This window comes from Apodemus sylvaticus, chromosome 19 (genome assembly GCF_947179515.1).
Source record: "Apodemus sylvaticus chromosome 19, mApoSyl1.1, whole genome shotgun sequence".
Lineage (NCBI taxonomy): Eukaryota > Metazoa > Chordata > Mammalia > Rodentia > Muridae > Apodemus > Apodemus sylvaticus.
The window spans coordinates 1,379,211-1,393,262 of record NC_067490.1 but is presented as its reverse complement, the minus strand read 5'-3'; the positions used below and the strand labels follow the sequence as shown (position 1 = coordinate 1,393,262).

At 49.5% G+C, this 14,052-nt stretch overlaps 2 protein-coding genes across 2 annotated transcripts; both read right to left on the bottom strand.

Moving 5' to 3' along the window:
- Positions 1 to 1,282: 1,282 nt before the first annotated feature.
- On the bottom strand, positions 1,283 to 5,494 carry LOC127669754 (H-2 class I histocompatibility antigen, Q8 alpha chain-like). The gene is made up of 8 exons (XM_052163959.1): positions 5,121 to 5,494; positions 4,661 to 4,924; positions 4,227 to 4,478; positions 2,964 to 3,239; positions 2,719 to 2,829; positions 2,097 to 2,129; positions 1,935 to 1,978; positions 1,283 to 1,800 (listed from the first exon to the last, which is right to left on the bottom strand). Exons 1-8 carry the CDS (start codon positions 5,203 to 5,205, stop codon positions 1,678 to 1,680), a joined length of 1,188 nt encoding a protein of 395 aa, XP_052019919.1. The 5' UTR covers positions 5,206 to 5,494; the 3' UTR covers positions 1,283 to 1,677.
- Positions 5,495 to 11,142: 5,648 nt separating this feature from the next.
- Positions 11,143 to 13,811, bottom strand: LOC127669794 (H-2 class I histocompatibility antigen, D-B alpha chain-like). Its single transcript, XM_052164012.1, has 8 exons — positions 13,705 to 13,811; positions 13,236 to 13,505; positions 12,813 to 13,088; positions 12,200 to 12,475; positions 11,956 to 12,072; positions 11,742 to 11,774; positions 11,572 to 11,619; positions 11,143 to 11,363 (listed from the first exon to the last, which is right to left on the bottom strand). Exons 1-7 carry the CDS (start codon positions 13,778 to 13,780, stop codon positions 11,576 to 11,578), a joined length of 1,092 nt encoding a protein of 363 aa, XP_052019972.1. The 5' UTR covers positions 13,781 to 13,811; the 3' UTR covers positions 11,143 to 11,363; positions 11,572 to 11,575.
- Positions 13,812 to 14,052: the final 241 nt, after the last annotated feature.

The following is a 14,052-nucleotide window of genomic DNA, read 5'->3' as shown; positions in this document are numbered from 1 at the left end:
ACTCAGGACCTTCAGAAGAGCAGTCAGTGCTCTTAACCGCTGAGCCATCTCTCTAGCCGGCAGCCATTTTTCTTAACATTTATCTTTCTCTTTTCCTGGCACCTCTCTTAGTCCCCCTGCTGAACGTCTACATTAAGAAGCTTTTGTTTTTTTCTGTCTCATGGCACCTCCCAGGCAGTCGGCTGTGTCCAGATGAAGCTGAGTACTTCCTTCCCAGCCACTGGCTGCCAGCAACGCAGGGAGGATACATGGTACTTCATACTTTCCAGGAGAAGCAGTTGCTGATCCTCTGGGTGAAGAGGGATCCATGCTCCGAACCAGTGGTGGGAACCGCAAACAGGGGCTTCCCTTGGGAGGTCCCAGTGAGGTGTCTGGACCCACAGCAAAGTGCACCTGCTGCTGTGTAACTCTCGTTAGAGAGCAAGGAAAGCTGGAGCGAGGCAGCCCGAGTCTGTCTGCAGACACACAGTCTGTCTGTCTGTCTCTAGTCTGAGTCCTCAACTTGGTTATCATAAGCAGAGTTCTGAGAAAGGGAGATTCCTGGACTGACAGAAACTGCTGTGCCTTAGCGGTTGGAGCCCAAGAGAACCACAGAATCTGAAAGCTTTTCAGTCTTTCTAAAGAGGCTGATGGTGTCAGCCAACAGGTTGTCAGAAAGTAAACAAAGAAGGCAAGAAGCAACCACATGGTGGCTCACAGCCATCCATAATGAGATCTGACGCCCTCTTCTGGAGTGTCTGAAGACAGCTACAGTGTACTTACATATAGTAAGTAAATAAATCTTAAAAAAACAAACAAACAAAGGAAGGTAAGAAGCCTAGGACTACAGGCCCCCCAAGATCCAAGACCGGCATCTCGTTACTCTATGTGTCCTGCAGCAAAACACCGATGTATGGCTTTGTAGAGATGACGTGCTATGGAGACCGAGGAGAGGCTGTGGAACTAAGTGTTGGGCCAAGAGAATGAAGGAAGCCACAGGAAAAAAACACCAGGAACAGACCGCCAAGAGATGTAGGCTGCTTCTACTTCTAAGTCACAGTCCAGTAAAAATGAATAACAAAAATGGAGCCAACCTTCCAAACATACTTTTTTGGGGGATTGGCAGCCAGATGGCTCAGTGGGTAGTGGCACTTGCGTCCAAATCTGCTGACCTGCGCTCCATCCCTGGACCTACCTGGTGGAAAAAGAGGACGGACTCTCCAGCAAGCCGTCCTCTGTCTCCCACAGGTGCGCTATAGCTCTCACATGTATATACCTAATAAATAAATAGATTTAAGATGCCTTAAAATTTAAAAAAATATATATTTTTTTATTAAACTCCATCTCTACTAGTTCACAGTTCTTTTCTGCATCAAAGCCATTGATCCCAATTTGACCTGATTAAATGTCCTTGAAACACTGGGGGTAGTACCCAGAGTTCTGTGGGTGAGAGGAGGGAACTTCATCTCCCTGGGCTCCTGACACCCTGACAAAATGCCTGACTAGAGGTCGCATAGGGAAGAGACAGGTGGTTAGATCTTCAAGACAGGAAGGTGGGACCTCTTTCTGTCCAGGGTGGCAAGAACTGGCCTGCTGCCCTCACAGCCACCCAAAGGGGCATCTCCCAGGTGATTCTAAATCTGGTCAAGCTCAAAATGAAGATTTGCTAATGGGATACAAAAGGAAAGATTACATTCTTCAGAAGATGTTGCAGGCGAGTCCGCAGGGGCAGTGGGTGAGGAGGCACAGCTGCGTGTGTGTTCCAAGCAAGTGGCCTGAATGACTCTCCTCGTTCTCAGTCCTACAGAAAGCCTCCATTTCCTGCAAGAGTAAAAGCAGATTCAGGGCAGTTACTGTAACCGGTGATGTTCTGAATAGCTCACTCCTCAGAGTGTCCAAATTCAAAGGCTCCCTACCTCCCCATCACAAGTCCTCTCTGCCACCCCATGTTTTACCTCATCATCCACACCAGTTCTAGAGTCTTGGGGACTGTCTCTGTCTAGGAAAGAACAAAACAGGATCCAGTCAGACTTCAGAAGACTGGAGGCTAAGGGAGGAACTATGGCGGGCTCCCATGAGCTCCAAGGGTCTCAGAGGTCACCCCTCACCATACTCACCTGCTTCCTGGGTGTCACGCCTTTCTCTCCTACCTGAGGAAAGAAAACCATGTATGGATGGTTTGGGAGCAGGGAGTCATAGGGCCTAGAGCAGTGGTTCTCAACCTTCCTAATGCAGTGCCAACCTTTAATACAGTATCCTCATGTTGTGGTGACCCCCAACTATAACATTATTTTGTTGCTACTTCATAACTGTAATTTTCTACTGTTACAAACTGTAATATAGATATCATATGTAGGATGTCTGATATGTAGGAGGTCAGAGGACAACCTCCAAAGGAATCTTGACCCATAGTTGGAGAGCCACTGGTCTAGCAAAACCCCTTAGTCCTGGACCCAAGGGAAATTTCCAGAACTGAGGTAATGCAGTGCCTCCTTGGAGGTTTTTCCTCAGTGAGACCTTTGCCTGTGACAGCTGGGTGTGAGGTCTCAGGCACCAGAACTGTCCCCAAGCAGAAACTGCCCTTCAGTCCCCTTCACTTAAGGTTAAACAAAAAGGCTCCAGGCTAAGAGGACACAAGGCTGTGGATGGTACTTGCCATCACCTAAGCAGGGTATGCCTCTACCTCAGGCTTCAAACCCTCAGTGGGACAAGAAAACCCAGAACACATGTCTCCCCTACCTGCATTCTTCTTCTTGCATATGCAAAACACCAAGAGGAAGACACAAACTATGACCAAAATAATAATCGAGGCAACAATCCAAAAGGTAGGGTCCTTGTACCATGCAGGCTCTGGGAAGGGAAGGGGAGGGGAGGGAATAGGAAGAGAAAGTGAAGACCATTCAACTCTCAGTCCTGACCTGCTCAGTGTCTGCAGAAGGCTCCAGCTTTCCCTGACCCCAGCTCTGCACCCACACCCTCCTTACCCCATCTCCGGGTGAGGGGCTCAGACAGCCCCTCATGCTCCACATGGCATGTGTATTTCTGCTCCTTCCCAAGAGGCACCGCCACAGCTGCCCACTTCTGGAAGGTTCCATCCCCTGCAGGCCTGGTCTCCACAAACTCCATGTCCTGGGTCAGGTCCTCCCCATCTAACTTCCAGGTCAGGGTGATGTCAGCAGGGTAGAAGCCCAGGGCCCAGCACCTCAGGGTGACATAACCTTTAGGTCCAGGGTGACAGGTCACATGTGCCTTAGGAGGGTCTGAGGGAGAGAGTTGAAAAGATGAGGCATCTTGCTCTATGAGGACTCAGCAGTGTTCATGTGACCATCTTGGGATGGACAGGAGAACTGGGGTGGGATTAGGGTGTCCATGATCTAGACATCATCTAGAGCCCATGCACCTGGGAGGATCTGTTCTTTGGGATGCTTTAGGATGTGAGGGTGGCAATATGGGGGAGGAGGCTCCAGGTGTCTGCAGACTCATGGAAAGGGATTCTGGTTCAGAGCAGAGACTCAGAAAGTCAGGAGACTCAGAAAGTCAGGAGACTCAGAAAGCAGGAGTCAGATTCCAGAGACACTGAAGTCTGTGGCACAGAACGAGGTCTGAGAAAAAGCTCCCTAGGATCCAGGACCATTGCTCAAGTCAAGAAATTGTTGATTGGGGCTGGAAAGATGGCTCAGTGGTTAGGAGCACTGACTGCTCTACTGAGGGTCCTGAGTTCAAATCCCAGGAACCACATGGTGGCTCACAACCATCTGTAATGAGATCTGAAGCCCTCTTCTGGTGTCTCTGAAGAGAGCTACAGTGTACTTACATATAGTAAATAAATAAATCTCTAAAATAAATAAATAAAATAAACAATAGCAAAAAAAGAAGAAAGAAAGAGAGAAAGATGGAAAGAAATTGTTGATCAGTTACTAAAAGATTGGTCTCCTGTTGGAGGAAATTTTTGTTAGTAAGAGAGGGGCTGTCTTCTGAGGGAGTCATCGCTTTGTCACAGATCTGGAACACAAGGGGCTCTTGCCTCTCTGGACTTGGGAAGAGTGAGTTAAGACCTTCTTACTCACCTGTCTCCCTCTCCTCCTTTGCAAAGGCTAAGGAGCTAAACCAGAACTGTGCTTGCTGGGTAGTGCTCAACCTGTGAGCTATACCCCAAGTCATCTCTTCCCACCCGAGGACCCCAGCTCTCCAAACTCCCAGCACGCAGCCTAAAGGAATCATGGACACGGTTAGGCTCCCCTGGGCACCTGGACGCAGCAGCCTCTCCTTCCCTTTTTCCAGGGATTTCTGCAGCAGCTCTGAGCAGTGGCCCTTCAGGTAGGATTCTGACTGGTGCTGAGAGATCTGAGCTACAGTGCTGGTCCCCGCTGTCCAGGAACTCAGGTCTTGGTTCAGGGTGGGGCGATCCACGCCATCATAGGCGAACTGGTCGTACCAGTGAAGCAGGCGCCCATCTGACCCGACATCGCAGCCTTGCAGCCACTGTAGAGTGTGAGAGTCTGGGGAGGACATCATGGGTGGTCAGCGGTGTGGTAGCACAGCACTACTATAGCACAGACTAAGTCCAAGCCAATCCCTTCAGACTCTTCCTTTGAGGAACTGGACAGGTGTTGGGTGAAACTCCTGTGCACTGAATGTGGACAACCCTGGTACATCCTTGGGATGGGTAGGTGTCACTCACCATTCATGCTCTTGTAAAGACGAACCAGGGTCATCAGTTTCCTTTCAGACAGCTGTGCTTGATTCCTGACTATATAAATCTGCTGCTCCCAGTATTCCCGCCCTGCCTGCTCCAGCGCGCAGAGATCCACCCTATGAGTCTTTGGGTCGTCAGAATCCAATCGCACGCACTCTGTATCATCTACGTTGCCAACGACTATGATCCGTGGCTCCCGGGGGCTGGGCCACGAGGTGGCAGTGGAGCAATACCGCAGGGAGTGTGAGCCTGGGGGCAGCACATGGTGAGACCCAAATCACCTCCTGTGATGCCCTGAGGGTGTGCGGGCGGCAGGGGAACGGGGCGCAGGGTTCAGGACAGATGGAGAAGGGGGTGGGAGGATCTTGCTGGGTGATGCAGGGACTGGCTATTGCTGCCCCTCGCCTTCCCAGAAGAGAAGGTTTCCCTCCCGGATCTCACTCACCTAAAGGGGTCGGAGTCCAGGACAAGCAGGCGTCCAGCTTCAGGAGAATGGCGCAGAGCACAGCGGCCTTGAGGACCCAGACCATCTGGGTCTGGGAGGATCTTAGACAACTTTCTAAATCAGAGCAATGCTGATTGTATTATCTCAGAACACAACTTCAAATTACCATCGCGAACGGAAAACACCAGACAATTTTTATTTTAAAAGTAAACAAATGACACAACCTCTGGGTGCAGAATCTATTGTCCCAAACTCATCATCTATTTTATGTTGGAAATTCTTCCTATGGTAGAAGCTACCACCGGTCTGACAATTCCCCTGCCTACAACCTGCAGGCTGTTGCTCTCTGCCTCTCCCCAAAAAGGGCGTTCACCACTTCCTCTGTAGGATCAGGAAAACTCTTTATCTTAGCCCAGCGATTGGCTGCTTGTCGTCGTTATCAGCCAATCAAATAATTAGGTGAAATTACCCTACAGAGAGTGAGAACTAGTGCCAAGTCATCAATATCTAGGCAGAAAAACTCCAGAGAAGTTAGGGATTCGAAAGTGAAACCGAGCCAGTTAGGAAATCCCCCAGGAGCTACTTCCTCCCAGAGATCCTGAGTGGGGGGATTGCACAGACTCCCAAAGTCCCCAGAAAGAGCTGAAAGAACTGTTCCTTTCACCCTGTCTTCCTGAGACCTATTTAGAGGCTGTCTGTGGAATCCAGGGGAGACTGCAGACTGATATCAGGCCTCTCATGGGACACAGGACTCCTCCAGAAGGAAACACCCGGGGCCTATGTTGGCAACAGCCAGCTGGTTTGGGAATTGACTGGAGACATAGGTGAGATCCCTTCCCCCTCTATCTGTCTATCTACCTATCTATCTATTTATCTATCTGTCTGTCTGTCTGTCTATCAACTTGTCTGTCCCGGGACTTTCTTTTTTTAGGCCAGGCTTGCCTCAAACTCATAGATCCACCTGCTTCTGCCTCCTGAGTGCTGGCATTAAAGGCATGCACCCTCATGAACCAGTGAGATGTATTTTCTCAATGAACCTGCTAAGTTGACTAGCCATCAGTATGGAATTTCCCACAAGGCTGTGCTTCATCTCTAAATCAGAATCCCCTCACAGGGAACCTGTCTCAGGATTCCATTTCTCAGATCCGGGCCTAGGGCCCCTGTTTTTGCTGTGTGGAGTCAGTATGGGGCAGAGCAGGGCTGTTGGTAATTCTCCGTGGACCGGGTGCTTTGGGTGCTTTGGGTGACTCTGTGAAGGTCAGTGAAGGAAATCTCCGATGTAGAGTCATCATATTGTGGGTCTGGGCACAGAAGGACCTAGTCCTTTTAAAATTTGCCCTGATTAGGACAGTCCCTCAGATTAAAATCAGCTGATGTGGAGCCCTAAAGACCTTTGCAGAGTCTCTTCACTGAACTTAGCATTTGATGGACTGGCCATGTGAAGGTGAATAGCCAGGCTGGTTATAGGGGAGGGCTGGGGAGAAGCAGCCCTGCACTGCCTCGTTGTTCTTTGATGGGAATTGGTGGTTGTGGGTCATTAAAATCCAATTGAGCTAGATTGAGGGTGGCAATGAGTGAAAATGGTACAGACAGTTCTAGGTTTGGGGAGGAAAAGGAAGAGCCCAGGCTGAACACAGAGGCAGAATAGACCTGTCCAGGAGAGGGAGTTTGAGGAAGGCAAAGGGGGGAGGGAGGGAGGGAGAAAGGGAGGGATGGAGGGAGAGAGATAGAGATAGAGAGAGGGGGGGAGGGAGCAAATGAACCAGGACAGGGAGAAGAAACAAAGTGGCCAAGAGCAAAGGAGCCAAGGAAGCTGGTGTCTGGCCTGGAGGACGGAAAGCTGAGAAGCTCAGAGACTGGAGAGTTCAAAGGGTAGGGCTGAGGGTAAGAGATACTGAGAGGAGCCAGGACTCTGTGACAGAGGGTCTCAACCTTCCCGAAGCTGAGACCCTTTAATACAGGTCTTCATTGTGGTGACTTCAACCATAAAGGTATTTCTGTTGCTACTTTATAATTGTAATGTTGCTGCTCTTGTGAGTCATGGAAATAGCCATGATTTCCAAGTGAGTTTGGTGAGATGTGTGGAAGGGTTATATGAGCCACGGGTTTAGAATCACTGCTGTCATAGGTAATGGATGCTGAGAGAAAACAGTCTAGAGTCCCATTTGATAGGTTAATAGGAATTCCAGTTAGGGATTTTCCTCAGGACCTAATAGGTAACACACCCTATTTAGCTGTGAGAATTTTAATTCTTAAAATTGAAATAATGTGATAAGAATTCTGCCTTATGTTATCTTAGGACAGATTGAAAGGCTAGTTAGGATAATTCCTCATCTTTGAAAGCTCTCTCTGGCTTTCAGAGTCTTAGGAACTCCACAGGAGGATTGTGGGAGATTTGCACTTGCCAGTTATCGCTACTATGTAGCAAAGCAGCCAAGCTCAGCATCTGGAGACTCCAGCCCTTCCCACAGTGTGTGACATCAAGAGTCCTCTGTGAGACCTACCCAGGAGCTCTCCCAGGCCACGGTTCAGTGTGACATCAAGAGTCCTCTGTGAGACCGGCCCAGGAGCTCTCCCAGGCCACATTCAGTTTTCTTCTTGCTGTGTCTTCTCAAGGCTTCTCTAGAGCTGGGGCCGCATGACTATGGCCTCCTCATATGGAAGCTGGCAAGGACTCAGGCTCCTGCTGGCCGTCCCCAGGAGTCCTCTGTCCCCTAGGTCTCTCTTAAGACTGCTCTTGACACAGTAGCTGGCTACTCCAGAGCCAGCCATGAGAGAGAGACAAAGAGAGAGAGACAGAGACAGGGAGACAGAGAGAGAAGCAGAGAGACAGAGAGACCAGAGAGAGGAAGAAGAGGAGGAGGAAGAGGAGGAAAGAAAATGAGATATGGAGCCGGGCAGTGGTGGTGCATGCCTGTAATCAGCACACGGGTAGGCAGAGGCAGGCGGATTTCTGTGTTTGAGGCCAGCCTGGTCTACAGAGTGAGTTCCAGGACAGCTAGGGCTACACAGAAACCCTGTCTCCAAAAAACCAAATCCCCAAAACCAAAAATTTTATATATATATATATATATATATACACACACACACACACACACACACACACACACACACACACACACAGTGTGCTCACTCTCCAATCCCAGACCACAGCCATCCAGCCTCCCTCCATCAGGGCTAGAGTGAACATCCCTCCCCCAGGAGGAATTAATTTTATCTTTGCAAGGATATAGCTGAGTCTCTGAAAACCCACACTGAAATCCAGTGTTACCCAACATCCTGTAAGTCAGATGAGCTTTTTATCTATCTTCCCTATTTTAAATCTTTAATTAAAAACATGACTTAAAATTCGGGACAACAAAGGAAGACACAAGTCAGTATTTCCTGAAAGGTCTTTATAATAAAGTTCTTTTTAAAATTTCACCCATGTATTATTTATTCTTTTGGCAAGCATCACACAAAATTTGCAAAACTACCTTATTCAGGATAGTTACACATTCTTGTTTCATTTTAGACAAGCTGTAAATATATACGAGTTGATAACAACCTTGGCTGAGACACATTCCAGAAATAGACATTCACGTTTTCAAGCTCAGACTAAAGAAAGTTCAGGGAATCCCCATTAGAATAGCAGCACACTTACTTCTATTCTCATATGTTGTTTTTAAATTAATATTTGACTTTTTTTTTTTTTTTTTTTTTTTTTTGGATTTGGTTTTCGAGACAGGGTTTCTCTGTATAGCCTTGCCTGTCCTGGAACTCAATCTGTAGACCAGGCTGGCTTCGAACTCAGAAATCCGCCTGCCTCTACCTCCCAAGTGCTGGGATTACAGGCGTGCGCCACCACCGCCTGGCAACATTTGACATTTAAAAAGTATTATTGTTGCCTTTATACAAATCTGTTTTCATTTGTGAAATATAGTAATGACAGGCAGTTCTGTTTTTAAAATCAAAGTTTATTTGATGACAATGTACATTTTATAATGAAACTGTGGTAAAATATTGATGTTAAACAAAGTATTGTTTGTGTAAAAATCATGTTACAGAGTGTGAAATTTATTTAGAAAATTCACTGTTCACAAAAGCTCTTGTGAAAGCCTGAGAATATGAGTGTAGGTTTACTGAGGGCAGAGCAGAATTCACAATGATGATACTCTAGGTGTGTTAAGAACTGATATTGAGCTGTGGTGGTCCAGGCCATTACTCCCAGCACTTGGGAGGCAGAGGCAGGTGGATTTCTGAGTTTGAGGCCAGCGTGGTCTACAGAGTGAGTTCCAGGACAGACAGGCTACACAGAGAAACCCTGTCTTGAAAAACAAAACAAACAAACAAACAAAAGAACTGATATTGAAGGGGCTGGAGAGGTGGCTCAGTGGTTAAGAGCACTGGCCGCTCTTCCAGAGGACTGGGGTTCAATTCCCAGCACCTACAGGACAGCTCACAACTGTCTGTAACTTCAGTTCCAGGGGATGCTACTTCCTCTCCAGACACCAGGCAGGAAGCTAGAGCACAGACACACATGGGGGCAGAATACCCACACACATTAAATAAATAGATAATTTTCCATTAGATAGATATCTAGATCGATCGATCGATAGATAGGTAACTGATGCTGAGAACCAACTGTGTGTGACTCCTCATAAACAAGACCCCTTGGTTTCACAAATTGTGATCATGTACTTCACCAACAACATAACTGGCAGATACCTCATTGCAGTCTCTACAACCATAGTGGTTCCTGTCTTTGACCTCAGCACTTGGAAGGCAGTCAGGTGGATTGACATGGTCTACAGAGTGAGTTTCACGGCAGTCAGAGCTACATAGTGAGATCTTGCCTCAAAACCAAACCAAACCAAACCAAACCAAACCGAACCAAACCGAACCAAACCAAACCACCACCAAACCAAACCAGCACCAAACAACTAATAAATAATACAAGAAGCAACAGCAGCTTTGATGTTCATTTGCACGGGCAAAAGATAAATCTGTATTTTCCAGTGAAAATTTGTACAAGAGTCAAGCCCTGGAGTGCTTTTCCCCAAGAGAAAAGTGCTAAGGTTAAAACACTCTGTTTAAGTGTGCACGCCTTTAATCCCAGCACTTGGGAGGCAGTGCTGGGATTTCCACTTATATCACACAGTCCCTGTACCACTTAGCTCCTGACAGCAGCTGAGCCTTCTACATCCAGGACGACCTTCCACTGGATAGCCTCACTGTGAGTTGCCAAAGCTGCAAGGCCTTTAGCAAGTGTTGGTGTGAGAATCCAACCAAAGTCTCGGTGTAGCTGCTCCCAGCCCTTTGTGTGCCCTCAGCACCAGAAACTTGAGCTCACAAACTTGTGAACCTGTGATGCTTGCTTTCTGAGTGAGGGTGGATAGCATGCTACCCAGTAGACCAGAGCAGAACACAGTCCCCACAGGACTGGATTCAACCCAGTTCATTCCTCCTTTCTGTTGATCCTACAGACAGGAGTTAGACTCTGGAAGGTTGGGTGGAGGGAGGGAAGAATCTCAAGGCAGAGGCCCTGGATGGAGGACATGTTTTGCATGGAAGAAGTTCCTGTTCTCATCCCAGTCTCCTGAGTGTAGGGGCCTGGTTGGGCCTTTGGGCACCATGATGGAAAGACCCTGACATTAATCAGAGACCCCAAAGGAGACTGAGACAGGCACCGCTCACAGGAACAAGCAAGAGTCTGCTCCTCCATACAAACTAAAAAGATGCAGAATAAACACAGAAGAAGAAGGGGGAAGAGCCAGAGCCAGGACTGAGCCAAGGCTGACTTGCACAGCCGCCCTGGCTGCTTATTCTTCTGGGGACTGGACACGGCTAAAGTCATCACCCTGACTTTTGGATCACAGTCTGTCACCCTGTCATTCCACCAAGTGACCAGGACAAAAGGTCTCAGGAGGACAGAGCTGAGGACTGACCAGACCACACCAAAGTGCTCATGAGCCGGGCTCCAGCTGGGCATGGCCACAGCCTCCTGTCCCACCTGACACTCGGCACAGGAAACACACATTCCGGAAGGTTCTCCATGCTGCCGTTTATTCTCCTCCACAGCACTCTGAGCATTCTCAATGCCTTAATTTACCCACTAATCAACCCCTCAGGTCAAAGATTTGAGCAATCAAGCTCACATTCAGATTCTTCTGTTTACTGTGAAGTGAGGAGCTGCAGCTCAGGTCAGCAGGGAGCTGTCATGATGCAGATGACTCCTAATGCCTCCTGGACAGGGAAGGTTGGCTGTGGAAAGGAGAGCAGGGAAATTCAAGGACAGGGTGTCCTGGTGTGCTAGGGTAGCCTGGGCTCTCCAGGTCTTCCCATTGTGCATACAGGGAAAGCCCTGTATGCACAAAGGCCCAGCACTCACTCAGAGGTCTCGACCTGAGAGGCCCTGGGACCCAGTCCTCTCCTGTTCTCCTCAGGTTCAATCCCAGGCCCCATGTGCTACCTTTTCAAGCCTCCAGAGACAAGTCAGAGCTCTGGACACTGTTGCTGCCTGCAGGAGAAGAAATAAGACACTCAGGAGACTGACTGGTGGGCCTGAAGGGGCTGTTAGGGCTGACTTCACTCTGGTTTCACCCCAAGAGTCTCAGAGACAGTTCTGTCCCCCACACCTACCTCCAGCTGGAGCATAGTCCCCTCCTTTTCCACCTGTGAGAAGAAAAGCTGTGAGAGAGGAAGGAAGAGTCGTCTAACCCTCGGAACCTTACAGAGCTGACACAGACTCAGCTTAGAGTCAATAGAAATGAGGGGTGTGGCTGTGTTTCCCACTGATGAGCAGAGCACACTTCTAAAGAGGCGGAGAGGAAACTCAGACCCTGCCCTTTCCTACCTGTGTTTCTCCTCCTCTTCATCACAAAAGCCACCACAGCTCCAATGATGGCCACAGCTCCAAGGACAACCAGAACAGCAATGATCACCATGTTGGAGGTGGTGGATGGAGGGGGTTCTGGGATGAGAAGGCATAGGAAGGAAAGGTGAGGGTCATGACCCCAGCTCTCAGCCCTGACCTGCTCAGGGTCTGCAGAAGGCTCCAGCTTTCCCTGACTCCAGCTCTGCACCCACACCCTCCTTACCCCATCTCAGGGTGAGGGGCTCAGACAGCCCCTCATGGTGCACATGGCATGTGTAATTCTGCTCCTTCCCAGAAGGCACCACCACAGCAGCCCACTTCTGGTAGGTTCCATCCCCTGCAGGCCTGGTCTCCACAATCTCCAAGTCTTGGATCTGTTCATCCCCATCTTTCTGCCAGGTCAGGGTGATGTCAGCAGGGTAGAAGCCCAGGGCCCAGCACCTCAGGGTGACATCACCTTCAGGCCTGGGGTGACGGGTCACATGTGCCTTAGGAGGGTCTGAGGGAGAGAGTTGAAAGGATGAGGCATCTTGCTTTCTTCTAGGGACTCTAGAGAAGCCACTGCTCCAAAGGCCTGCAGATTGAAGGGGGCTACTGTTGACTATTCCAGAGATCTTCCCTGTTTCCCTCCGGAAACAGACGCTGAACTGTCCAGAGAGAAGGGAAATAATGAGGAGAGTTCCTTTCCCTGTCTTGGAATCTGGATCAAGAATACCAGAAGCCTTCTCTCTATCCTGAGGCAAGACAAAGGCAGTATTCTAGCTGATTTCTTCTTCTTCCCCAATCAGAGAACAAGAGAGTCAAGCGAGGGTTGTTCCTGGAACTATACTACTTACCTGAGTGTTGCTGAGTTTCCTCCCAGTTATCCAGTAATTTGTGGAGTGTTTCCACGCATGTGCCCTCCAGGTAGGCCTTGTATTCCTCTGCCACGCCAGCCTCCTCCCACTTGTGTTGAGTTATCTGAGCCACTGCATCTGCTGCGGTCCAAGAGCTCAGGTCCTCGTTCAGGGTAATATAATCGTGGCCATCATAGGCATGTTGATAGTGCCCGTGTAGGAACTGACCATCTGATCCCACGTAGCACCCGTGCATATCCTGGATAGTGTGGGAACCTGCCCAGGGCAAGGACTCAGTCCTGCCCATCCTCAGGAACAGTCCCCAAACCTAAAGCAAAACTTAGGCACCCATAGCGGATCCCATAGCCCTTCAGTGAGCTCGTGAGGGGATGAGACTTCCAACACTCAAGCGGGCTCACTTACCGTCCTGACTCTGGTTGTACAGGTGGAGCAGGTTCTGAAGGCAAGTTCGGAAATTCTGGGTGTGCTCCTTGAATATCCGTGTCTCCTGCTCCCAATACTCGGGCTCCATCTGTTCCACCCATGGCTCGCACGGTTCAGCTCTGGGATTCTCCTCATCGCTGTCGAAGCGCATGAACTGCGTGTCGTCCACATAACCCACAGCTGTGAACCGGGGCTCCCCAAGGCCGGGCTGGGACACGGCAGTGGTGAAATACCGCAGAGAGTGTGATCCTGGGAGCAGGGCATTGTAAGACCCTGACCTCCTCCCGGGACCCTGGGCGGGTGTACAGGCCTGTAGGGGCGCAGGGCGCGGGTCTCTGGACACAGGTGGAAAGGGGGCGGAGGGTGTGGTGACACAGGATATGACTTCTCCTGTGTTGCAACCGCCCCCACCCTCGCAAACGCCGTTTCCCTCGCGACCTCCACTCACTTGTGTCGGTCTGGGTCGGGGTCAGGACGGCCACCAGCAGCAGGAGCAGTAGAGGACAATGCATAAGGATCCCCATCCTCGGATATGGAGATCCACGGACAGTGATACAAATCCTGGACTTTGTAACTTGCAATCACTGGTACTTTAATCCTGTCTTCTAGGAACCTCCTCCCAAAGGGCATGGGAGGTGCTTCAGCAGAAAACAGTGTCCAGGTAGTAAAACTGACAATGACAGCAGGAGCAAGAAGTGAAACCAACCCAAGCCCCGCCCTCAGCCCTCAACCCCTAAAAGCCACTTCTGGGGACTTGGGACTTTGTCCTGACTCCTGCATAGAGCCCTGGGTACAG